Source organism: Danio rerio, chromosome 7 (genome assembly GCF_052040795.2).
Source record: "Danio rerio strain M-AB ecotype USA chromosome 7, GRCz13ab, whole genome shotgun sequence".
In the NCBI taxonomy this organism is placed as follows: Eukaryota; Metazoa; Chordata; class Actinopteri; order Cypriniformes; family Danionidae; genus Danio; species Danio rerio.
Genome location: NC_141027.1, coordinates 59,628,565 through 59,656,128, shown reverse-complemented (window position 1 = coordinate 59,656,128; position 27,564 = coordinate 59,628,565). Strand labels below are relative to the sequence as shown.

The following is a 27,564-nucleotide window of genomic DNA, read 5'->3' as shown; positions in this document are numbered from 1 at the left end:
GGAACAATGGATTTGGGGAATGCCAAATCAACAAACTATGTTTGTAACAACAGAACTTGCGACCTTAGTAGGCTAACGATGGTTTTGGGAAATGTATCCCTGTTTAAGTATTCACGTTATAGTTGAAGTATTACATTAGACATTGTATTACTGGCATCAACCACTCCCCCCACATCCATATTGTTTTATGTACATGTAAGTTTTAATTTAGGTTACTAAAAAAGCATGTAGTGTGAAATTATTTTTCCTCAAAAAAAAAAAGAAAAAAGAAAGAAATTTAAAGAAATTGTGAATTAAGTAAATGAATATCAAATGCCTGTTGTGTTTTTTCAGTAATATTTTTAAATGAGATTTTAGTTAGTTTACAATGTTGTCTTTATTCATGTTCCAATTTATAGGAGAATCATGAGTGCCAGAAATAGATCCTGCTCCTCCTCAGTTCTCCAAGCATGCAGTTCATCATCCTTTACCAGACAACCTTCTCGTGTGTTGATTGTAGATGCATCCCCACCCTGGTGGTCAGAGACGTGCACTGTTCTGTGTCAGGCCCTGGAAAATTTCTTTTTTTTGACCAGCAGTCTGGCAGGGCCTGTTCGTCTACCACTACTGAGTGTTTTTGCCATAAGTGTACAACTGGAGTGCCTCCTACCTTTTGTGGTGAGGAAGAGTATATGTGTATTTATATTCATGCATTATACATGACAAATTTACAGTTGAAGTCAGAATTATTAGCCCCCCTGAATATTTTATTTCTGTTTAATGTAAAGATGATTTTTTTTATATATATTTCTAAACATTATGGTTAATTTTAATAATATCAATTAATTTATAATAACTTCTAAAAAACTATTGGAATACTGTGAAAATCATTGCTTTGTAATATTTAATTTGAGAAATTATGATTTAAAATAAAAATTAACAGGAGGGCTAATAATTTTAACTTCAACTGTATCTGTTTTTTAATGTTCCAAATTAACCTTTTTTCCCATTGTCTTCACCAGCAAGTTAAAGGGAATTTGACACGTCTGCTGTCCTGTGTGGAGGAGCTTCGTTCTCTGCCTCAGGAAGGCTGTGTTCGGCAACGGGGCACACTGCTTACACAGGCAGTGCTGAACAGCTTGCAGCAGCTTAAACAATACATGTGCCATACATCTCATAGGGACATCAACAGCAACTGTGTGGAGGTGAGAACTTCTAGTACTACAATTAAAACAGCTTTCGATCCTTTATTTGTGAAGGAAATAATGTAAAAGACTTTTCAATTTATAATATATATGGGTCACAACATTTGGTCACATTTTACCCCAATAATATTTTGGATCAATTTATTGATTATAAATTGTAAAGTATTATATATGTTCAAATACTTATTTCATTCTACCACCTGTTGTACAAAAATAGCAAAGCTATTCAATACATAAATGCATAGAAAACCTGACTTATTTAGTGCTCTATCCGTTCGTTATGTCATAATGTATGGAATACTGTATCCGGGTCCAAGATGCTGCTTATTCGAATAGAGAAAACACTTGTTTATGATCACTTTCTATTCATTTCACATATTAAAGTGAATTTTCTATATAAAAGGATGATGTACATCAAGTCTCTGGACTTGCTGCATCCCAGACAACCAATATTTGATTGATCAAAAATGAATTGCTTTTTGGTATCTGATATTAGGCATGGTGATATTGCAATAGTGATTTTCAAAAGTATTACATTACTTTGTAAACCGTTATTATTACCATTTGTTGAGTCTCGCCATACAGCATGATAGAACAATTGTACCCGAAAGCATGACGCGCTTTTACAAAACCAGCGGATGGTTTTTGTAAAGTGATAACAAAGACATCATTCAATCAAGTCATAAATTAAGACACTGTACTATGTGGTGTGTCACTGAATTTTGTTTAAATGAAATTTTAGATACAGAGTAATGTAAAAGTTATATTGCAAACAAGTTTGTTTAAATATGCATTGTTTATGTGAATTAGTGTTCATCTTCTACATTAACTGCCTAACCACTCACTAACCACCTCTTTTAGTAATAGGTTGTTCTTAAATAACTGTTTCATTTTGATTGACTCGAGAATGATGAGTCATTATAATAATCAAGGCGAAAAGTCTAAAGCACATGGAGCAAGAGCATAAAGGGCATTTATATGTTGTGCTTATTCTCTAAGCCCCTGTTTACACTGCCAGTTAAATGTGACCCAAACCCGATATTTTGATCATATGTAACACAGATCGGATTTGTTCTATGACCGTGTAAACACGAAAAAAAATTCATGCATTCTGATATTCAGAGATTGGTTTCAGGGCTCCTTCATATGTAGAAATAAATCAGATATATAAATCGGATATGTGACAATGCGACTATCATGTAAACATGCAGACCAGATATATTGAGGCATTCGGTTTTGTACGTCGATAAACTTGCATGGTACTTCTCCGTGGTTTAATGACGTGGAAGAAAGAGCATATGTTGAGACACTGAAGTGGTAAACAACAACAACAGAGGAAACATGGAGGAGCAAAGGGGTCAGTCGCCACAATTTGCACCCATTAGACCTGAGATCTCTCTCATACCCACAAATTCCTCTGAATGGTGGAAAACACCATATATAAACCATAGGCGCAAGCTGTGATGACGGCTCTTTCCCTCCGCCCTAAAATCATTTTAAAGTTGGGCGAACTTCATATATTTTGCAGAGCTAAAGGCAAGACAATTCGTGGCTAGCGTGGCGCTAGAACCCACTTTTATGCATGCGCGATGTTGTATATAAGCACCAAATCAGAATTGGGCATCAAGACCTGACAGTGTGAACAGGGCCTTAATGAGTTGAGTTAAAGCACCCAGTGTTTTGCGCATAATGTGCATTAAAGCAATCTGTCTCATCTCCCATTCTCTTTAAGAGTCAGTTGCGTTGCACCATGGAGCATTCACTATTTACATGGCAGACTTTGTAAGTGGAAAAACTGAATGCTTCAATAGCAAGAAAATAGTTAAACAGAGCATCTGCATTACAAGGATAAATAACGAACCTCCTCCATTCGGCCTCTTTAATTTCTTTTTACTTTTACTCTTTATTCCTTTACTTTTATTAGCCTACATATTTAATTTAGTTTGTTAAGCGCAAAGTTTTGTTTCAAAACTATTTCTAAATTCACTTCTAATTTTTAGCAAATGAATAAATAAACAATAATAACAAAGTATGGTCCAAAAACGGAGACATATCCAGACACACATCCTATTCTTATGCCCCATATTGTGATGCACATCTCCAAAACCCGACAGGTGGGCACATCTAAACTTGTTTTTATTAAAACAAACATAAATATGCATATACTAAATAATACTGCTAATAGTAATAACATACAAATGCAAATTGCCATGAATGAACTGAAACAGGGTGTCCACAGGGTCTTAAAAAAGTATTAAAAGTTGATAAAGCAATTATGAAATATGAAGTCCCTTAAAAGGTATTAAAAAGTCTTAATCACGTTTTTACGAGTTTTTAAATTTTGTTCAAACATTGTCCAAAGTGTTTGAATCAGGTAAATATATTTATTCTCTTTGTAATATTAACAAAGGCGTGCATGATCCACGCAATTAGTTTGGGCTTTACCTTTAGGATTCCTGCATATATGTACCTTGTGAAAAAAAGGCATAAAAAAGGCATGGAGGCAGTGGTTTTTATGTTTATCTATAAAATAATAAGACTTGAAGACTTGAAAGGTAGGGGCGACACAATGGCGCAGTAGTTAGTGCTGTCGCCTTACAGCAAGAAGGTCGCTGGTTCGAGCCTCGCCTGGGTCCGTTGGCATTTCTGTGTGGAATTTACATGTCGCAAGTTTGTACATGCCTGGTGTAATACAAAACTGCAAAAAATGTACCTCCTGGGATGTGTTTATCACTCTCCAGAAAAGTATATTGCGGTACGTTTTCAGAATGAGCCTGTGTTGTATATGGGACACTCTGTATCACGTGAACAAATGACTTTAACTTGAAGACATGTAAGAAGAGGTGAGCTGAGCTAATCATAGACAAAGACCCTTGTAAACATTGTATGATTATTTTCTCTTTCTTGTAGCATTCTAGTTATGGCTTCTTTGTAAAGTGATCGATGTTGTTTTGGAAAAATTTTTTTTTAATTTTTGCAAATAGAACGAAACTAGTGGGGAAAAAAAGATTTGTTTATCTCTTTCATCAAGTCCGAGTCAGAAAAAGGATCTGAACTTTCCATTAGTACTGTTTTATTGTAAGAGCATGCGCCTTTTAGGTAATTTAGATGTTAAAGGCTTTCAGACTTCCAGTTAATTTTATAAAAAACAATGCTGCCTCAGCCCTATTTTGTAAGCTAGAATTTAGTATTATATTATTTTAACAATATTTCTAGTTATTTACATGTCTAATGAATCAGAAGTCTCAAATTTTTACAGAATAGGGTGGAAATAAGACACTTTACGTGAACTTCTTCAGATCTCCAGAGCTGCAGTAAGAGTCATGATCACTTTCCCATTTCAATTTAATAAAACTGTCATCATGTTAACATAGGAACCCCACAGAAACGTTGTGTATTATTGTGATATATTTTCATAAAAAGTTAATTATTTTTAAACCATAAAACACAAAATTTCTGAAAAATAAAGCACATTTCAGAAAGTTGTGTTTTTGGTCAAATGTACTTAATTATTAAAGAGTTTTATGAAAAAAATATAGTTTGAAATATTTTTATGTAATAGAAAAAAAATCTAAAACTTTATTTGTGAAAAACTACAAATAACCATATGACACTAGTAAATAATCTTCTTGAAATAATGTTATGATGTTGAGCGTATTTATTTTAAAATATATTAAAATATATATAATTAAGATATATCTTAATTTCATGTAACTCTGTGAACAATTGCTGTGCTTACTCAGCCTTTAGATCACTGCCTTTCAATCTATGCTTCTGCCTCTGACTTTATTTTAGAGTACTTCAACCCATTGCTTGGTTTAAACCTCACATTACAAGCAAAGATATTGTCTTAGCTGTATTGGTCCTTTACAAAGAACAGGCATTCACATTCAGATTATCTTGGAGTACGAATGAATTCAAAGCTCATTTTCCCTGCACTGCCAGCATTGTGCTATTGAACTAACACAGACCACATGACCCTCAGCAGCAACTCTCTTCTCAGCAGTCTCCATTAAAACCCAGCACTAATGCCCCCCCACAGGAAGCAGAGCAGAGGACAAGTGCATTTAATCAGATTATACAGAATATTTTTTGTGCCGTAAATGGGATTTTGTGGTATATATGGGGTTTGGTCTCACTTAGCAGTAACATAGTTACAACAGAGCTAGTGTACTCATGTCACAGATGTCTGTCATAAGATCACAAAGATAACGCAGCTTTCATGTGGTTGAATGTAGCACACGCTTTGTGTCTCTCTCTGTTTAAATATTCAACAGTAGCAATGATTTGTACAATTTGTTTCCATGGCACAGATTTGATGACTGATTTTTTTTGCATCTTTAATATTGTTCAACGGTCTCATTTTCTATAGAATTAATAATTGTGTGTCAGCATTCTTTGGAAAAGTCACCAAAATTTTGGCATGAATTGTGATACACAGAGAAACAAATGTAGACACGCCTGAATGCAGTTTAGAATTGAACTTTAACTTGATCAATTTACTTTTTTAGGTGACTGTATTAACCTGTCAATCAGGAAAGACAGTCATCAGACAGCTGGAGCAAGGCCTGGAAAACTCAGATCTGATGAGCCTGCGTAGGCTTCTTGTGATTCAAATTGCATTACAGCAGAGTCTCTGTGACAGATCTCCAGCTTGTAGCCTTGAGACACCATCTTCTGAAGATAACCAGGAAGGTAAGTTTATTAAAAACAAATATATTTCTAGTCACTAAAAAAGTAGGTGAACTTTGAACTTTATACAGATCAGGTCATTATTTTTCCAACGTCTTCCAGTTTATAGAGATATACTTTTAAAGCAACAGACATTTGTAATAGGGCTGCAACTAACAATTGTTTTAATAATCGATTCATCTGTCATATAATAAATCAGATAAAAATAAAAAGCAAGAAAAGCATTCATTTCCAACCCTTTATTCAAAAAAGCTCATGCCTGAGCTGTTAAAAAACACCTCAACATTAAGTAATTGTTTGCTTAAAACAAGCAAAATTATTTGCCAATGGGGTAAAAAAATAATCTTAATAAGATCTCAAACTGAAGTTTTAAGCATCACTTAGTTTTCTCATGCCATTTTTTTTGTCTAGTCTGGATTTAAGATTTTTTAGATATTTGGACTGGAAACGAAATGAAATTACTAAGTAAGAAAAGCTTTTTGCAGTGTAGCTATATATGACAACAGATGGAAAAATGAATGATACAAAAAAAGTGAGTAAATAAAACGTCTTTAGTCTTGCAGTGCAAAGTAACTACCACCGCTGCTTTACTACTGTTATTAACCCTTTCACCGGTGAGTTTAAAAGATTCTATCTAGAACCAGGAGTTCTTTTAGGCGACCATTATTTTAGAACATTCATACTTAATTTGTCCATGGCGACATGTCATATTTGTCACGTGACACACCGCAGACATAATAGCACTGTATGACAGATGAATTCCTTTTATTATGCTTTTCCGTTTTAATACAAAATATTCACACGCTTGTCCATCATGTCATCAACTACCTGATATTCCATTTCACATAAACTTGTAAGTGATCGTGATCTATAACATCAAATGGGCGTCGCCATTCTTTACTCAGGCCGCATGTTTGCCTCATTCATAAAAGCAGAACACATCTATAAATTATATAGGAATTAATTGTTAGACTTCCTTGTGTATTTTACAAACTCTAAATGTTTTTTTTTACTAGAACTTGTGTGTATTTACATGTCTAAAATATCAAATAAGCATTAGGCGGTTAAAACGCTGCAAAACTGAGACATAAATATGACACATCTTTCTCAGTGCCAGCCAACATGCCAAAGCTCAGTTTGAATATTTCAGTTGCCGCTCTAAGGGTAAACGAGCTAACGCTAACTTGTCCTTCTTGTCAAGCTGGATAACGAGTAAACAGATTCCTCACTTCATAAGGGAATGGATTCTTTAGTGATTTACCCTGCTGTTGAATTCCCTTACTCTTCATCCCTGTACCTGAGGTGCTGTATCAGTGCACGAGAGAGACCGAGTTCACTCCGCTCAGCACTGAACTAAAGTATTTTTTTTTATTAATCAAACATCCCTGTGTTGCGCGACACAACAAATTCATTATGAAATTCATTGCCACCGCTTTTAGTAATCGATTTGTATCGATTTAATCGATTCATTGTTACAGCTCTAATTTGTATTACTGAAAATAAAACTAACCATATGATTTTGTTAGCTCACATTGCTATTTTGTGGTGAACAATTTATCTTTGCATGTCATTAAGAGAAAAAAAAGTTTAAGTTTGCCCTTGTAATTTTTTTTTTTAATCTGAAAATGCACTTCCTTTTTTCAGTTAACTTGTCAGATTACGTATGTTTTAGGTGTTGAGTGTGGTTATCAGTTATGAAAGCAAACAGAAATTGTGAGGAGGGAGTCGTTTGGTTGTAATAACTCTTATTAAACCATTTCCTGATCTTTACGAATGAAATGCCCACTTTAATACATCTAATCAGCTCGCAGTAGACAGGCAAGCTAGGCCCACTGTTTTCTCATTTAATATTCCATTCCTCTAGGAACTGCTACACATTATGGTGAAAAAACAGTCACAGCTTCCGCTTCATGTGGACTTTTAGTATTAGAAATGAAAGAAATACTGAGACTGTGTTCATGTTTTTGCCAAAACTCTGAGCCCTGTTATGTTTGCTGCATAATTACTTTAATTAAGGTTTTGTGGGCTACAGTCTTAGGATTTCATACCACAGACTGAGTGAAATTAGATTCCCAGAGTGAAAGAGCAAACCAGACATCAATTCAAAAACAGAGCCACATATTCAAATCTCAGTGTGATCTGATAGGTAGTAATTTAGAAATCAAGGGAGCACTGGGGAAGATGATTCAAATGTAGGGAAAGATGGGGCAAGTTTATGTCTGCATATTTATAAATACCATGAAATTAAATCTTTGCCTAAAATTAGGAAACCACTCCCCTCCTTTTTAACCCTCTGGGGGTGTTTTGGGGGCCTGGAGAAGTTCCCAGGCACATCCCTGACATTTGTGCTGTTTTCAGTTGAGTATAAACAATTAAGTGTGTATGTATTTAAGGCTAAAATCTAATAACACTTTAACCATCCTAAACTGGGCTACAATAATATGTTAGAAACATTTATTTTGATTGTGTTTTTGATAAAAAAAATAATAATAAAAAAACATTTATGCATTGTTTGTGAAAATGTAAAATTGGGAGGTCACTGAAATAACTGAAAAAACGCTCACGGAATCATACCTGTCAACAATGGGAAGTGAAAATAAGGGAAACACTTCAGCTTCCAAGAGAAATACAATGAAATAGTTTAACCAGATGAAGGCAGGATAGAATCAAAAAATATGGGAGAATCTCAATCATTTCTAATGCAGGGATCCACACCTGAGAAGACAAATGCCTGCATCATGGGGTGCAGAAGGGCCACCCAGGTAGGTATGTGAATGAGGGGAGAGTATTTTCAGTTTTTAGCCTATTGAGAACATACTTAGCTATTACATAAAATAACTTAAGATTCACTTGCGAGTGAGGTGCAATTGCTAAAAGTAAAAAAAATATATATATATATTATTATATTATTATATAAAATATATATACAGTTGAAGTCAGAATTATTAGCCCCTTTTGATTTTTCAAATATTTCCCAAGTAATGTTTAACAGACAGCAAGGAAATTTTCACAGTATGTCTGATAATAGTTTTAATTCTGGGGAAAGTCTTATTTATTTTATTTCGGCTAAAATAAAAGCCGTTTTAAATTTTTAAAAAGCCATTTTAAGGACAAAATTATAAGCCTCCTTAAGCTGTATATTTTTTCGATGGTCTACAGAACAAACCATCGTTATACAATAACTTGTCTAATTACCCTAACCTGTCTAGTTAACCCAGTTAACCTAGTTAAGTCTTTAAATGTCACTTTAAGCTGTATAGAAGTGTCTTGAAAAATATCTAGTGAAATATTATTTTCTGTCATCATGGCAAATATAAAATAAATCAGTTATTAGAGATAAGTTATTAAAACTATTCTGTTTAGAAATGTGTTGAAAAAAATCTACTGTTCAATAGTTCAATAAACAGAATTTGGGGAAAATAAACAGGAGGGGGGTAATAATTTAGACTTATATATATATATATATATATATATATATATATATATATATATATATATATATATATATATATATATATACACATACAATTTAAGGGTCAATTCTTGTATAAAAATATAATAAATATAAATAAATATATATCAATTTAAAATACATTTTAACACAAGCCTTTACTTTAAAGATTATGCCTTGAGCATGTGATTTTTCCTCAGCCAGCGTGCTTTCATTTTCTTTATCTCACTCTCAGCCAGCTTAGGTGAGGGAGTGTTAAATTAGTCACAGTTTAGTTTAGCTTTTGCTTTAAACTGGCACAGCAATATCAGGCTTTACTGAAAGGAAGGATATTTTACCAGCAATGAGGGGCGATAGTGGTATTTAGATTTCAAATGGAAATATCTTAATATTAAAGAGGAAACAAGCTTTACAACAACAGATCCAAATAATGTCATAATGTTGAATAATCTTAAATAATGCAAAGTTGATGACAAGCATCAAGTTTTATCAAGTCATATATGTAACTCTTAGGAGTGCTGTTTCGGTTCTAAAATGCTCTAAATCCAGATTGGAATTACACACAAGTATTGTTTCTCTGTATGTAAAGGAATATAATTGAGTGGATATGATTTTTTTTCCTTGTATCTTTGATAAAAAGGCAGCATTGAAATGGGTCTATAATTTACTAATTCTTTGGGATTAATGTGTTTTTTTTATGAGGCCTAATGGAAGCTAGTTTAAAGGTTTCAGGCACAAAACCTACCTTGAAAGGTACTAACATTAGGGATGAATTCAAAATTGTTTTAATAATTTGGTCAATGGGCCGGCACTGTGGCTCAGTGTTAGCACTGTCGCCTCACAGCAAGAAGGTTGTTGGTTCTTGGCTGGGCCAGTTGGCACGTCTGTGAGGAGTTTGCATGTGTTTACTGTTCGCATGGGTTTCCTCTGTGTGCTCCGGTTGTCCCAACAGTCCAAAGACATGCGCTATAGGCAAATTGAATAAACTAAAGTGGCTGTGGTGTATGACTGTGTGTGAATGAGTGTGTATGGGTGTTTCCCAGAGATGGGTTGCAGCTGGAATGGCATCCGTTGCTTAAAACATATGCTGGATAAGTTAGCAGTTCATTCCGCTGTGGCGACTCCAGATAAATAAAGGGGCTAAGCCAAAAAGAAAATAAATTAATGGGCTGTGGGTAGAAGGGCATCCGCTGTGTAAGACATATGCTGAATTAATTGGCAGTTCATTCCGCTGTGGTGACCTCTGAAACAGAGACTAAGCTGATGGATAATGAATAAATAAATGAGTTTGGTCAGTAAAGGAACCAGCATAGACGTTGTTGATTTGGAGGATTTTAACCAGTTTAGACAGTTCTTCCCTAGACCATTTTTTGCCCTATTTTCCATATTCCCTATATCTGAATTCTGAACATCACTCTGTTGCACAACTTCAACATTATCAATACCGATACCATATGAAAATATTAGATATAAAGTATGATTACAACAGTGATTAGGTCCTGAGATGGGTTGTTTCACTTCATAGGTTGTCCACGGATCCTTAAAAATCTTTAATTCAATAATATAAAAATAAGGCCTTAATTAGTATTAGGGTTGGGTATCGTTTGGGATTATTTCGATACCGGTGCTAAATCGATGCTTTTTAAATGATACCGGTGCCAAAACCAATACTTTTTAGCCACAAATTTATGGTGGATGACTCTAGAAAAATCTTTTATTTGACAAAATCTTTTAAAAAATAATTTTATTAGAACGATATAATTTAAGTTTAAAGTAAACATCTATTCATATTCTATATATTTCAATTACATTAATAAATTTCCTTTGATCATTTGTTGGTTAGCATGAATTTAAGATGTGAATTATGAAATTATATTAGCTTACTACTAACCTGTGGAAAGGCTTTCATTAAAATACTGAACTCCTCTTCAGTTCAACTGTACTTTTTAGGGGGCACATTTTACCATATATCACAAAAAACTTTAAAAAATTGTTCAAAGTCATTTTTTTCATGCATCACTTTGTAGAACAAGATAATTAAATAACTTAAACTCAAAATAATCTTCCTTGTTTATTTATTTGACAAGTAACTTTGTACTGGTGTAGGCTAACGCATTTCTATCATTCAAGTACATTGAGGCACATTGTTGCTCCTGTAAACTTTAACAGATAGGCCTACAGCTGAAGTCAATTTATTTTGGCCTCCCATTTATTTAAAATAATGTTTCTGAAAATTTTTACTGTGCTTTTAAAAAATATATATTATTACGGAGTCATAATAAGTCATATTTTTTATTGTTTATTTCTTAAATAAAAACTGTTTTTTTTTTAATAATTAAGGTCAGTATTATTAGCCTTCTTAAGAAATATTTACTGTATATTTTTGATATACACAACAAATCAGTTACAAAATAATTTGACTAATTATTTCAACTTTCCAAATTAGTTAAACTATTATGTTTAAAATGTGTTGTAAATAAATCATGTGTTGAAGATAGAAATCAAAAATGAATGTGGGCAAACTACATGAGTTGAGATCTCGCTTTTTTGACACAAAAATACGCGTCCTAATTTGGGGAGGCTTGTTGACACGGGAACTGGTGGAAGAGTGCTCTCTTAATGGAATTTGATACAGCAGGTTAAATGGAAAGAAAAAAAACTCTGCATTTCACTACGCAGGTGTCTGTGGTCCTTTTAAGGTTATCAAAAATCCCTGTTTACAGTCTAGACTCTAAATCAGATTATTGTCTTAATCACATTAAATTGGAGCATTGGTGTCCATGTACGTGTATTGAAAGTGCCAGATTATGTCAGAGACAGTGCATTCCTCTGCCTTTGAGCCCTCAAATGTGTCATTAAGTTTGACGTGTTTCCCCTTACACACAAGTTTTGTAAAGCATCTGCTTCAATTCGCTGTGTCTGAATCCTTGCTTGTAAAATAAGCTTTAAAGCGCTTTGTTTAAGCAAATTTGATGAACGCAATCATGCGTTTTGATCTGAAGAGAGTCGCTCTCGCTCACCGAATGCGCTGTACTGCGTGCGTTGTGTGCGTCCGTTCCCTAAGCAACAAGAACAAATGCCTGACATTGCCTGTCTGTATTCCTCAAAGTTGTTTACAATTAAGTGTTTAGAGATGGTGTGAGAACACGTACCTATGTATGCCTTTGATGCACACTTTGATGCTTGTCGAAGCACCAGTGGCACGGAAATTAGGCACCGAAATTCAAATACTGATTTGATCTGGTACATACAAAGGTACCGGTGCTAAAATGGCCCTGAGTTTCGGTACCTAACCCTAATTTGTATTAAACTATTTCAAATTTGTTTTTCAGAGGTCTTAAAAATGCAGTCGAACTGACCATGTATAGAGGATTTTGTTTTCATTTTGAAAACTGCTTAAATCTCTTTGCCTATCATCATGCAAAACAGAACCAATGTCCATTTGTAGCCTTTTTTACAGTTTGTAGTAAGAGTGACTCAATTAGGTACACGCTCACTGGGATTTTGCTTACGTAAGAAGAGTTTGTGGGGATTTTGCTCTTTAATCGCTTACCAAGGAACAGAATCTTTTTTTAGGTCATGTAATGGCTGGGTTCAGTTAGATTTACAACTTTAGATCTGTTATCAAATCATTACCAAAAGAGATTTAGAGGAGAGTGTTTTAATGTTCAATAATCCGAGTTTTATCTTTTGATTATCTTTATTTTTATTTGATGCACATCAATTAGTTTGTTACATTTAAAAGGGTTTGGGAGTTTTTTATTTTTATTGTTACAGGGAACAAACACAGTCTCTATGTTATAATTTCTATGTGGCTCTATGTACTGCAGATTATCTGAGTTTGGTAAACTGTGGAAGCTAGCAAACGGTCAGTTAAGCCAGTTTGTCTGCTCCCAGGTGGTGGACAGGCGGGGGATGGGGGTTAGGGGTTGGGGGGGATCTAAAGCTATTTCATGCTTTCAGAATTATTTAATTATTTACACTTTTAAAGACTTCTAGATTCTCATGCTAATCATAACCCAAGTTTCAAAAAAGGATTAGGAGGCATTATAATTTCTGGCCAATAATCTTCTAAGAGTTTTTTTTAGCAGTTTTTTTGTTTATTATAAGTAAAATGCACATTACAGTGGCTCAGTGGTTTTAACTGTCACCTCACAGCAAGAAGGTCGCTAGTTTGAGTCCCAACTGGGTCAGTTCACGTTTCTGTGTGGAGTTTGCATGTTGTCCCTGTGTTGGCTTGAGTTTCTTTCAGGTGCTCCGGTTTCCCCCACAGTCCAAAGACATGCACTATAGGTGAATTAAATAAAATAAATTGTCCATAGTTTATCAGTGTAAATGAATGTGTATAAATGTTTCCCAGTGATGGGTTGCAGCATTGAAGGGTATTGAGTGTACTTGTTAAAGATGCAGTACACTCTCAGAAAAAATGGTACAATGTTGTACCAAAGAAGGTACAAACCCTTGTCACTGGGGTAGTACCTTTTTATGGGACAGAATTGTACCTTAAAACAAAGAAACAAATTTGTACCATGGCAGTTTGTACCTTTAAGGACATGATTTTTACAATGGGAAACCAAAATGTACCTTTGTTTTTTAAAACCTGCAGATACCAAATTGTACTTTCATCAAAGGTACAAATCTGATCTCTGAAGGTACCATTACAGTGACAAGACACTTTGTACCTTAACAGTGTTCCTTCAAGAACTATTTAAAGGCATTTTGCTACTGTATATCCAAAATTTAATTTATTAAATTTAATCTATTAAATTTATTAATTTAATTTATTTTCAGTAAATATAAATATATATATATATATATATATATATATATATATATATATATATATATATATATATATATATATATATATATATATATATGCATTTTTAAACAATGTTTAAAAAAAGTTTTTGTTGTGCAAATGCTTTTTTCCATTTACAAGAAAAAATAAAAAATACTTTAAAATCAATCAAAAGCTCTATTGTTGCTAAATATTTCACAAAACTTTTCAGAAAAATGTTACAGAAATACATTGTCCCGTGTACAATATAAAACATTTTTTCCTCAATTCTCACACAATACCTTTAAAATCATTTAAAGGTTAATTTAATTGACTAAATTTTAAAATAGAAATAGAATTATGCAAAAGTATTGTAATGAGATATGAACAATGTAATAATGAATGCTTTTGAGTTTTTTAAACATTTGCTTTTAAATGATGAATTATGTTTTAATATGGAAATTATTCATAAAATGTATTTGCCTTTCCAGTAATTTTTATTTTCATAGATATTGCAATAAATTAGTTGTCCAACACTTATGTACTTTTTTATGAGAACAATGGTGTACCTTCATTTTAATTGTACCACAAAAGGCACAGAACAGTATCATTACACAACATCTTTACACTTTTACAAAGGTACACAATAGAGCTGCACGATTCAGGCTAAAATGAGAATCACGATTTTTTTGCTTAAAATAAAGATCATGATTCTCTCACGATTCTGTATATGTAAAATAAAGGTATGGTAAAAACAAACATATGGCACAACATCGACAATAATATTATGTGTAGGTCTACTGGTTTCTATAAATAATTCTATTCTACTTATAATAGTTCTGATGTTTAATTTTTTTGTTTGAGATATATGCTTGCAATCTGTCATATTAGACAATTTTATTCACTGGTAAAATTTTATTCACAATTTTATTAATACTGACATTGTAAACATTTATTTTTATGCACAACTGTGAGTTCGCTATGAAAGAAAAAACATATCAAATGCTTGTCGTAATCATAACTCAGAAATGCGATATGACCATTTAAATGGTGTGCAACCTTTCGGTTTCATTTTGACTGCTACAGTAAGTAGGCCTACTGTTAATACTTCCCGCACGGCTCCCAAACGATTACTCTGTGTCACAAACTGAATATTATTTACAACTGTATTACCTGTTACTCGCAACATGTGCAGGTTCTGTTCCCTAAAGTACACGCGTGCGCGTCTATCATTTAGTAGAGCGCGCGTATGCGCGCCTATTCTGCTCACAGTCAGCAGCTCAAGTCACGTGTGATTTCCCGGCCGCGAAAACATCATTATATGAAGACAAAAATGACATTTTTAGGTGAACTGTACCTTATAAATACAGTATGTGACTCATTCAATTAAGACCCGCACAAACAGGCTAAAGAGCAGCTTCTTCCCCAGAGCTGTAGCCTGTGCCACCCCTCCTCTTTGTACACATTAACAGTCATCTCCCCTCCCTCAATCCCTACCTTCCTGATGTTCTGCTGCTAATGCACAAAGACACTTTATGGATATTCATGTTTGCACTCATTTGCCATACCATAATGTAAATACTGTGACTTATTACATTTAGTATATTTTATCTTACATCTTATATTTTTAGAATTATGTCTATTGTTGGTTTTATGTGACTTATTACATTTAGTATATTTTATCTTGCATCTTATATTTTAGTATTATGTCTATTGTTTGTTTTCTCTGTTTTTATATTGCTGCTGGTCTCTGTGAGTTACCAAACAAATTTCGTTGTACAACTACAATGACAATAAAAGTTCTTTGCTTCTTTACTCTTTACTTTATTCAACATCATTTGGAGGTGTCAATGTCACTGATCAACGTATGTGAAACAATGAAAAGACTCGACCGGCCGCCTTTTCTTCTCTGCTTTTAACGATCTTTTAACGATTAATTGTGCAGCTCTAGTACACAACTGTTGCTTAAGGGGGTGGGGGGTGGGGGGGGGACCAATTGGTCAGAAACCAATCATCTGAAAGAGTACTTTAGTAACCCCAGCATTTCCCTTCGGATGGGAAACTCCAATGCTATGTGGAAACTTCCACTATGGGGTAATCTATGGAAAACGCCACAACCAAAGAACCTTATTGCGTCCCTGGCGAAGGGTGAACGAGCGCACTTACAACACCCCGAGACGCAGTCTCCCAACATGTCCCCTGGCCCTTACTCACCTTACTTACCTGTTCAGATATAGCTGTATTTTTCGGGGGTGTCGCAATGACCCAGTAAAATAGGGTTTTTGATATGACAGTACGTTGGGAAATCATTCAGTCCCGATAGGGAGGACACTGAGGGAAGACACGAGGCCGCCCTAAAAAAGGGGGCACTAAACCTTGGTTGAGTGAGCTTACAGGATCGCCAACAGGGGATCTCACATAGCATGCACCTATACCCAGAACGCAGGCTGACCAGCGGGCATGCCAACAAAGTAACAGGTCAACACCTGACTCCTCAACTGAGTCAGATGCTGGGGGCCTGGGAGGTACTCTGCAGGGTTCGCCAAACGGGGAACTCAACTGACAAAGCTGAAAAAGCACACAGATCTCCATGTTAGGGAGATTGTCGCAGCAAGCGTGTTTCAACACGCTAATCGAATTGTTTCCTCAATCACCAAGGGTTATCTAATACCCTTAAGGAAACCAGCTCCAGTTGCAGATTGTAAATCCTTGCAAATGTATTTGGTGTTGCCCAGCCCGCAGCTCTGCAAATGTGTACCAGAGAGGCGCTGCCTGCTAACATCCAAGAGGATATGATGCTCCGTGTGGAGTGCGCTCTCACCCCCGGGAGACAAGGCTTGCCCTGGCTCTGATAAGCAAGCGAGATGGCATCCACTATCCAGTGGGCCAACCTCTGTTTAGATACCGCACTTCCCTTCTGCCGACCACCATAACAGACAAAGAGCTGATCAGAGGATCTAAAGCTCTGAGTGCAGTCCAAATAAATTCGCAAAGCGTGAACAAGACACAATAATGAAAGGGCTGGGCCTGCCTTCTCCGCAGGCAGCGCTTGCAGGCTCACTACCTGATCCTTAAAGGGCACCTATGGAAAAAAATCTACTTTTAAAGCTGTTTGGACAGATATGTGTGTAAGTATAGTTTATAGGCCGTCATATAGGGGTGATATTAACACACACAGTACTTTTTTTTTCAATTTAACAAAAAAAAAAAACGGTGGACCGATTGGATAGTTTTTTAGATCGACTGTAACTTGACGTAAGAGTGCGGTCTCCCCGCCCACCAATATTGATTGACAGGCTAACACCGAATCCTCAGTTTGTCGTTATACGTCCGCCATTTTCAGCGTGTGAGTCAAAGCGATGTCACTAGAGGAACACCCTTGCTCTATTTTTAGATGCAAGGCTCATTAGGGTCAACACAAAATCAGCATTTACCACATGATCGCTTTAGTCGGAATTATTGTTTGTAACTTAGTTTGTTTGTAGGTAGGTTTCCAAACTAGTTTACTTTTCATTGCGTCTACCCTAAACTTCAGCCGTTTGCATTTCTTGAGGTCTTAGAAGCTCTCTGTGAATGTGATCTTAACTAGGTGCAGCTGAAAGTGCGAGCGCTTTTGCCTCACGTTGCCTGCGATCGCACACCAGAAGCGCCACGTAGCGCCATGCATTTTAGAATTCTAAACGTAAGTTTCTATCAGGGTACACACAACTTCGCTTCAAGTCGGCGGCTGTCCGCGGCGCCCAGTCAGGATTCGGGACACTTCATGTTTCATCGACCGCTCTCGCAAGACAGGGGCGAACACAGGGGTGAACCTGGGAGGCTGTTTCGCAAACTGTATTGCATAGCCAAGTCTGATCGTACAGATGAGCCATTGCAACGGGCTGGCCCGCGCTAACCAGGCAGGCAGAGCCCTTGTAATTGGTCCCACCCCCACGATCACTGACTTGCCAGTGGTGGGGCAGCGTGGAGTAACTAGGCTCACCGGGGGAGTGCGGGGGTCCCGCGGGAAAGCTGGAGATGAGAGGCTCGCTCTCATCTCGCACTGAAAGTGGGAGATCGTTCTCTCGCGCTCTGAGAGTATTTGGCGAAATGCACCGAACCTGCCAACTGGAAGACATAGCGTTCCAGACTGGCAGTGTTCGGGCTGTCACATCAGGGGAAGGGGAAAAATTTTGATTGGGTTTTTTTTCACGCCGTTAAATGAAGAGCCCCGCTCTTCAGCGGGGAAAGAGCAAGATCCCTCTTCTCCAGATGGCCTGTCTCAGGTACGCTTCGCAATACGTTTACCGAACTTAGCTGCGCCCTGGGGCGGGGGTGGGGTGAGTTGTGGATGGCTCTGTGGGAGGGAGCGGTCTTCCGATCCTGTCAATAGATTACATCACCCATTGGCTCTGACTGCTCCATCACTGGCGTTAATTCCGGGGCGAATTCTGTGCCAGCGCCTGCGCTTGGTAGCACTGGTAGGTGGCCATGGCATGCAGGGTGAGGGCGGAGGCGCACGCAGCACACTGCGAAAGCCTACTTTGCACATCCAGGAAGAAGGGTTTTCACACCCCTCTAGTCGGTTCGGCCATGAGACTGGGGGATAAGCCATCTCCAGAGTCACGGCCGAAGTAGCCTGGGGAAGCACGGCAAAAAGTCTGCTTGTAGATTTGACGCCACACTCATCAACCTGGAGGGAGAAGCGGGTTCAAATCCTCATCAGACATTGACAGCCCACCCTCCAAGGATGGTGAGGATGAAAGCGCATGCAAATCGAGTAGAAAAAGTGCCCTCAAAACTGCATGAGCTTAATGTTTATAATACCACAATTACAAACTTAAAAACGCTTTGAGTCGGCACTTATAGCCGAGTTGTTTGTGCGTCGACATATAGCACCCAGGTGCTCGTGGCGACCAGAGTTTTCCTGTACTTTCCTGTCAGTAAATCTTTACTGTCCGGTCATTGAAAATGAAAACCCCTAAAAATAATTATCTAAATAAAAAAAAAAAAACGTTTTAAAAAATGGTATTATATCCAGCGTTTTTAGAAAAACTTGTCATAATATCCTCATAATGTGCAAAATTTCATACATGCTGGTCACTAGTGCCATTTTTATGGAGTCACACATTTTGTCCAGCATAGTTGTTGACAGGTCAACAGGGTGCAGGAATTATATATATTTTTTATATATATAATTATATAAAGTTGGTTTTATATTTGCATAATGCCACTTTCTCCTTAGTAATACAATTTCAGAAAAGTATTGTTTGCAAGTTCTCAATAGTGAAATAATATAATCACTCAATGACTGTAAAATACAACTTTGTTCACAATCAATTAAAAATTGCTAATGTTGTTTTGAAGTTATTCCTACATTCTATTTCAGACCAAATATTCAAAGTAATGTTATTAGAGTGGGAGCGTTTAACAGGTTGTCACTGTTAAAAAATAAATGAATGTGCAAATATAAATCAAACTTCACCTCTGTATAGCTGGTTAGGCAGAAGAGCACTATTTACATACAGTATATTTTGTTATTTAACTAAATAATAATAAAAAAAAGCAATGATGTAAACAGAAATATCCTGTCATCTTTTTACATTACACTTACGTTACCAAGAAAATAATTGATTTACATTTCATTTTCAACTGTGCTTGCTGATCTTCATGTACGTCGCTTATTTTTATCTATTTTTACACTTGAAAAATTAAATGAATGCTTTGGTCTATTTAACCGACTATATTATCAATGCTGCAAAAGGTACCCCATAAACTTAAAAATAGTCAATATTTTGCAAGACTTTTTTAGTGGATGAAAAACACATCTGTGCAAATAGCCCATTCATTAAAAAGAAAACAATCTACATAAGCATTATGTGACTAAAATAGTTTTAAATCATACATGTCTAAAAGAAATACTGCAAGCTTGGTTAATTTTTCCATTGGGAAAATTACAGTTATTAATAGTTTTTATAAAATATCAGTTTTTAAAATAGCCTACATAATCTACGAATCAAACAAATCTAAAGATTTTCTTGATTTTTGCATAATCATAACTGCATGTTTTATAAGCTATAATTGTCTCTAATTTTATAGCTTATGTAACATGTATGCAAATAAATGCAATATCATGTGTAAACAAATTTTTTATATGCTTTAGTAACCTATGCAGCGCGCACACATGATCCGCGAATGAGAGGAAATAAAAGCACACAAGCATAAGGTAAAATCAGATACTCAAGACATCATATTTAATCTTTAAGGACATATATTAAAATTGTTGACAGGCTTGTGATATAAAAATGAAGCATTAGAATGAAGCATTAATTAAACACATAGGCCTATTTTCCGTGGAGCGATCGATTTAGGGTTGGGGCTGGGTATTGTTCCAAAATTTTCTATACCGATACCGATACCCTGAATTCGATACCGGTTCCGAACGATACTTTTTTCGATACTTTTATTTTAAGAAATATATTTTAACAAGATTAAATAATTCATAATCTCTGAGAAACTTTGGTTTTATTTATTTTTTCAGGACACTTTTTACAGCAGGCTTATCTCTAAGACCAATAAACAAAGGAACAAAAGCACAAAATGAACAAAGTGTAGTTAACACAATATATTAGTGCAAACAGTTTTTATAAAGTTCAAACAGTTTTAAGTCGATCAATTTTAAGTATTTGTGTGGCTTAATGCTGCTTGAAGGTTTAGTTCACCCAAAAATTTTTATTCTGTCATTAATTATCTTTAAATGAAGATATTTTGGATTTAATCCAAGAGCTTTCTGATCCTCCCATAGATAAATCAATGAATAAAGTTATTTTTGTTTACTTTGCACACAAGAGTATTCTCGCAGCTTCATATAATTATGATTGAACCACTTATATCACATGGACTCATTTTAACTGTTTTTGGTTCCTTCAATGGGCATTGAAAAATGCATATCCAGTAAATCTAATCTTTCTCCACAGTAGAAAAAGGCAGCAAACCTTTAACAATAAAATTGTAACAATCCTGTGGCATTCATCTTTCAGCAGGAGCAGAGACTATAACATTAATGTGAAGAAAACATGAAAGCTAAACTGTTAGTGCAGCCAAGGATAAGGATTAGGGCTGCACGATACATCGTTTCAGCATCGAAATCGCGATGTGCGCATCCGCAATAGTCACATCGCAGGAGGTGCGATGCAAAGCAAAAAAAAAAATATATATATATATTTATTATGGGCGGAGCCGAACCCGAATACGGTATTCGAAAAGGCATGAATAGCGTGTTTTTACCAATACTTATTTTGAACAAATACTTGAAAAATTATTTGTATTCGGGAACAAGAAAAACATTGGATCAAAAAGCTGCGTTTCCTCACGAGACCGCAGTGCATGCCCGCGTGAGTGAGTGAGAGAAACGTTCAGGAGGCGGGGTGTAGGTAAAAGGTGACTGACACAGGCTGCTGCTCCCTCCACACAGCAACGGAGAAGGCTCGGCTGAGCGAAAAAACAAATTAATATAATTAAAGAAAAAATATATGATTTCTAAACTGTCTACGGTTCTATATTTATCTGATATAAATGAATTAAAAACGAATTGATCAGCACACATTGCGTAACATGCTTCATGCATGCAGTCTCCGCGTGACCGTGACGAAATGAGCGCGGAACAGGAGAAAGGCGCCAAAATGGAAGATTTGGTTGGAAAAAGAAACGCAACATCGGTTATATGGAAGTATTTTGGATACAAAAAGGATGATGCTGACCAAAAACAGGTACTTTGTCGGGAATGCCTCGCAGTTGTGGCCACAACTCGCGGAAACACCACTAATTCGTTTGACCATTTAAGTCGGCATCACAAAGCACTGTATGACGAATGCAGAGCCAGGTCAGATTGTCGTCCAAAGCAAAAAACTATTTCGGATGCCTTTGCCAGTGTGACGCCGTATGAGAAGGGATCCAAACGGCAGAAAGATATCACTGATGCCATTACATTTCACCTCGCAAAAGACATGGTAACAATAAACACGGTTACCAAACACGGCTTTGCAAACATGATCCGGTCGCTTGACCAACGATATGTTATGCCGTCACGCACTTATTTTTCTCAAATTGCCATACCAGAGCTGTACGACAAATGCAAGGCACAAGTGGAAACTGAGCTTTTGTCACAAGTAAAATTTTACGCAGCAACAACAGATTTGTGGTCCAGCCGAACAACCGAGCCCTACATAAGTCTGACTGTAAACTTTGTGGATGAGGGCTTGCAGCTGAGAAGTCGCTGTTTGCAAACAGCACTTTTCCCCAATGACCATACAGGCGAGAACATCGCAATGGGGATGAGAGAAGCATTGGCTGCTTGGGGCCTGGATGAGAAACGTCTCGTCACTATAACAACAGACAACGCTGCTAACATGGTAAAGGCAGCCGCCCTCAACAAGTGGACCAGGTTGCAGTGCTTTGGCCACCGGCTGCATCTTGCAATTGGTAAATTATACCCATGCATTTTACTACTGTTGCTTTTGCTATGCCGGATTTGACTTAAAATAATAAAAAAATTCTAAGTTCGGTTATTTATCATATTTTTTGTTCTGTAATCTAAGGCAAATTTAATTCTCTGGAAACTACTTTTCCCAAATATTTATTTATAAAATAAATTGTATTCTCCATTTGTTTACAAGACTCAAAACTTACTAATGTCCCTATATTTGGGTTTTGATAAGGTAAAGAAGTAAATAATAAATAATAATATTGTAAAAAAATTTAATAATATTATAGAAAATAATATGATATAAAGAGAAAGCATGTGGAAAGTATATATTTGTGAATATTTATGTATGATATTTAATGAGAAATTAATTTTTTATCATATTTATTAGAATTATTAATATGCAGTTTCTTAATTTTGTTTTTATGTTTCCAGAAAATGCAGTGAAAAGGGATGGGCGCATTGATCGTACTACAGGTATCTGTAAAAAGCTGGTGAGTCACTTTTCTCACAGCTGGAAGGCCAGAAGTGCCCTAGAAAAAGCACAGAAGGCCCTAAATTTACCAGTACATTCCCTCATATCAGAATGCCAAACAAGATGGGGTTCCAGACAGATGATGATCAGCAGGATTTTAGAGCAGCAGAAGGCTTTAACTCAGGTTCTTTCTGAGGACAAGAAGGCAAGGCATCTGATTCAAACCTGGCAAGATATAGATGTCTTGGAATCTGTCAGCAAGACACTGGGCCCACTACTGGATTTCACAGATGCACTCTCAGGAGAAGATTATGTTAGTGTCTCCTATGTGAAGCCAGTTCTTCACCTCTTCAACACTTCAATGCTATTAACGCATGATGAAGACACTGACCTGACTAAGACCTTGAAGAATGAGATGTTGTACTACTTAAACGAGAAATATAAAGATGATGCTACTCAGGAGCTGCTAGATGTGGCATCTTGTTTGGACCCCCGATTCAAGATGGACTACATTAATGCAGACAACAAGCCCAAAGTAAAAACCAGAATTGCATCAGAGATGATGGAATGCCAGGAAGAGATTGGAAGCTGCAGCACTGAAGTACAGCACAAAGTTGCTGAAACATCCCAGGCAAAAAAAGCCAAGAAGTCCTTGGGAAGTTTCTTTAAACAGAGTGGAGCAACAGCAAAGAGTGTTTTCTCTGTAGCCATTAAGGATGCTGTGGAAGCAGAATTAAACAGCTACTTACTGACACCTTCTATAGACAAAGAGGAGGATCCACTTGCATGGTGGAAAACACAAAAAGTAAGCTTCCCACACCTCGCCAAGCTTGCCCGCAAATATCTCTGTATTCCAGCAACAAGTTCCCCATCCAAACGGGTTTTCAGTGCAAGTGGCAACATAATCACCTGCCAACGTTCAAGTCTCAAGCCTGCAATGGTGGATAGACTGGTGTTCTTAGCTAAAAACCTCTAAACTCTGTGCAAATTAATGCATAGAGAAAAAGCACCAAATAGGTGTATCTGAATATTTAAATTTAGATTATGCACCAGTTGTGAGAAAGAAACCAAATTTATTTTTTATAGAGTTATTGAAGTGTTTAATCTTTATTTATTAGGTTGTTTCTTTGGCAATGTTGCTAAACAAACATTGTTTGTTTATTATATATATATAACTGCCATATTATTTTATTTATTGTAAAGTTAATTGTTGGTAATTATTAGAACAAGTTTATCTTATCCACAATTTATTTGTTTTATAACATGTTTATTTTTTTAAACCACTCAGGGGGTTAGTGTTCAGCTGTTTTTATATTTTTACAATTTTGAGATAAGATATTTCCTTCTGTTTTGTAATTGTTATAATAAAAAAAAGTTTGTAATTGTTGAATAAAAAGTGAAATTACTTATTTTGTCATTTGTGTTAATTCCTAAAAATGATAATAAAGTGTCATCTTTGCATTCACCAAATGAGGTCGCTTTTATCACAGTAAAAACAACATTTAGTATTAATATTATAACATTAGATCCTTGATTTATCTGAATTGACAGTTAAGTCATAATTTTTATAAACAACCCAAAAGAAACTATAAAAATGTTTGTTCAGTGTTTTTACTTACTCATTTTTTTTATATTTTAGGAAAATGCTTAAAAGATTACCCAAATTATTATAGAATTATTAATTATTTAATTTTTTAGCAGTTCAAAACTCCTGATTCTGAATTTCTAAATATCGCAATATATATCGCAGGGAAAAAAAATATCGCAATGTCAATTTTTTCCAATTTCGTGCAGCCCTAATAAGGATATTTAAATAAGGTACACAAACCCCGTTTACACTGTCAGGTCTTGATGCCCAATTTCGATTTGTTGCCTATATCAGATTTTTTTGCCTGTTTGTTTACACATTCATTTAGGTTGTACTCACACTATCAGTGTGCCAGAGCGTGGTACACTTGTGTGCAGGGCTTAAATGAACGTGTAAACGGAAAAGCAAAAAAATCTGATATAGGCAACAAATCGGAATTGTGCAAAACGCGCCTAACCCCGAAACTGAAAGCGAGACGTGACTTTTAAGGAGCTGTTTCATATGCATTTATTAACTGTTCAGTGAACGCAAACTGTCGTAGTTTATTAAAGACGCAAACCCCTCACTTCACGACAGCTGTGCACCTTCAGCAACCTCATAATTCCTGCAGCACGAGGACTTTATGACTGTTTAAGAGCATCAAAAGTGGTGGATCTGTTTGGCGAGTTGTGCCACACTAGCCACTGCGAAATATGCGAAGTGTTGTTTCAGCAATGAATTGGTAAGTCCTGATTTACCTCCACGCAGTTCATGTAATGGTATGGCCCTGAATCCTTATGTGTGTGCGCACTGGTGTTGGAGAGAATAAAGTTGCTCTGTGTAGCCCGCAGTGCGTGTATTATTAACGACAAAAAGCAAAAGTTACAACACAGAGTTCGCCCAACTTTAAAATGATTTTGAGGCGGAGGAGGTGGAAAAGGGCCGTCAGCTTGCGCTTATGTCTGCTCTAATTACTTTTCAGAGCCCCAGCCATCGCGCTTTAATCCTCATCAGTCACAGAGGACAACGCTTGTGGTGGGCACGTTGTTATGATGACTGAGCCGATCTTCTTGCAGTCAAACAATGCAAAAATACTTTAAACTGTAGTGTACGCAGTACAGCCTCACATTTGACAAGCTTTGAGCGAGTGGGTGTAACCGCCGTAAACTTTTGATTTTCAAGACAGCCTCGCTGCAGCCAATTACCAGCATTTTATCCGGGCACGTTGACAAGATTATACCCTTGGGTATCAAAATTTGGTACCGAACGAAAATGATTTTTTCGATACTCCATAGTATCAAGACGATTCGGTCAGTGCTTAAAAAGTATCGAACTCGATACCCATCCCTATTTAGGGTAGCCTGCTATTTTTATTTGATTGAAAAAGAAAAAACATGATGGGAAAAAAACGCCCATTTCTTAAAAACGATTCAGTCAGTTTTTTCGCTTTGTAATCTAAATTTGTCATTTAAGTGAAAAATATTTAGGGCAGTACTATTTATTTATTTATTTTTATTTAGTTTCTTCTTTATTTCTGTGCTATTTTAAACACTATATTTGTAAGAAGATGTTCTGTTGTTATGTTCCATTGTTAATATGTTCTTATGTTAAAATAAATCAGTATTTTAAAATGCAATATTTAATGTGTCAGATACAAAATAGACACGTCAATTTAAAATAATAATAATTTTATATTAATCTGACCAGTTAACCGTTAATATTCAGATAACGAGCAATGGTTGTCGGTTGGCAAAATAACCGAAATGAGCATCCCTATTTAACAGACAGTTATAGTTATAGTAATCGAACCTTCGCTGACCCACACCCAAAAAACCACCATTCACCAATCGTGGCTTAGCAATCGTATGTATGCGCAGGGGCTTTGTCAAGCTTTCGAGCGAGGGAAACAGGCCAACGCGTTATGCAAATGGATTGTGCAAATCTGACACCTGGTATCCTAATAGTTTGGACGGGATGGTGGAATTTTTTCCCTTTTCAAAATCAAAAAACCCAAGAAGAGAAATGCCAGCATGGATCAAGCTCTTTTAGGGGCTCTAAAGGAGCTGAGTTTAGTTGGTTTTGTTTTGATAGTCCTAACATTCAGTGATAGACGCCAATTACTCACACACCTTTTACCTTAAACAGATCTAAACTGTGTTTCCTACAAAAATACAAATCTGGTTATGTTTCACAACAGTTTTTTCCTCTTTTTTTTCGCTCGACATTATGAGTTATGCTCCATTTAAGCCTTCGCCATAGAAACGTTAACTTAGTCATACTAATAGCGAATAGGTCATAATGACATGAGTTATTGATCCGGAAAATACGAATCTGCGAATCTGTTGCTAACTTTACTGAACTTCATATTTCCATCTATTGCAAGCTACGAATATTTGAAATTACAAATCAACAGAATAAAACTGAGCACTTGCAATCAATATACTTTACCAGCAGCTGATATTCATTAATTTATAAAAAGCACACAAACATACTGACAGTAATAGGTAACTTACTGTACATTGTTATGGGTCAATGATGATTATTTTTAACACAAATCCATCAGTTTCCCCTTTCTGGTTGTTCCTTCTATGAATGCATTATGTAGAAGCACTGTACATGTGTGTTTCTTCGTCGGTTAGTAATGCTATTTTTTATTGCACAACAATTAATCTATCAGGCTTTTTGGCTAAAAATAGAGAAATCACAGTTTAATTTGTGTTTATTAGATTCACCTCCCCTGCTGAGCATGAGCTAAGCTGTTGAATAATCAGCGTATGAGGCGCTTTTTTTTTTTTTTAATTGGATGAACATTTTTTAGTCCTATACTTTGCCCAGAATATAAAAATACGTATAAATACATTTTGATTATTTAATTTAATCATTACTATCGCAATGGGAAGAAACATTTAACCAGCACAACAAAAATGTTTCAGAAGACAATCACCTATTGCACC

At 35.9% G+C, this 27,564-nt stretch overlaps 1 protein-coding gene across 13 annotated transcripts in view; it reads left to right on the top strand.

The window, feature by feature from the left end:
* m1ap (meiosis 1 associated protein) overlaps positions 1-27,564 on the top strand; it is a 67,941-nt gene that overhangs the window by 2,054 nt on the left and 38,323 nt on the right. For 9 of the 13 annotated variants that reach the window (NM_001110485.1, XM_087258364.1, XM_087258365.1 and 6 more), the window contains 3 exon segments: positions 399-657; positions 1,002-1,184; positions 5,696-5,879. In NM_001110485.1, coding sequence (NP_001103955.1) covers positions 406-657; positions 1,002-1,184; positions 5,696-5,879 — 619 coding nt within the window. In that variant the 5' untranslated portion in view covers positions 399-405. 13 annotated transcript variants of the gene reach the window in all.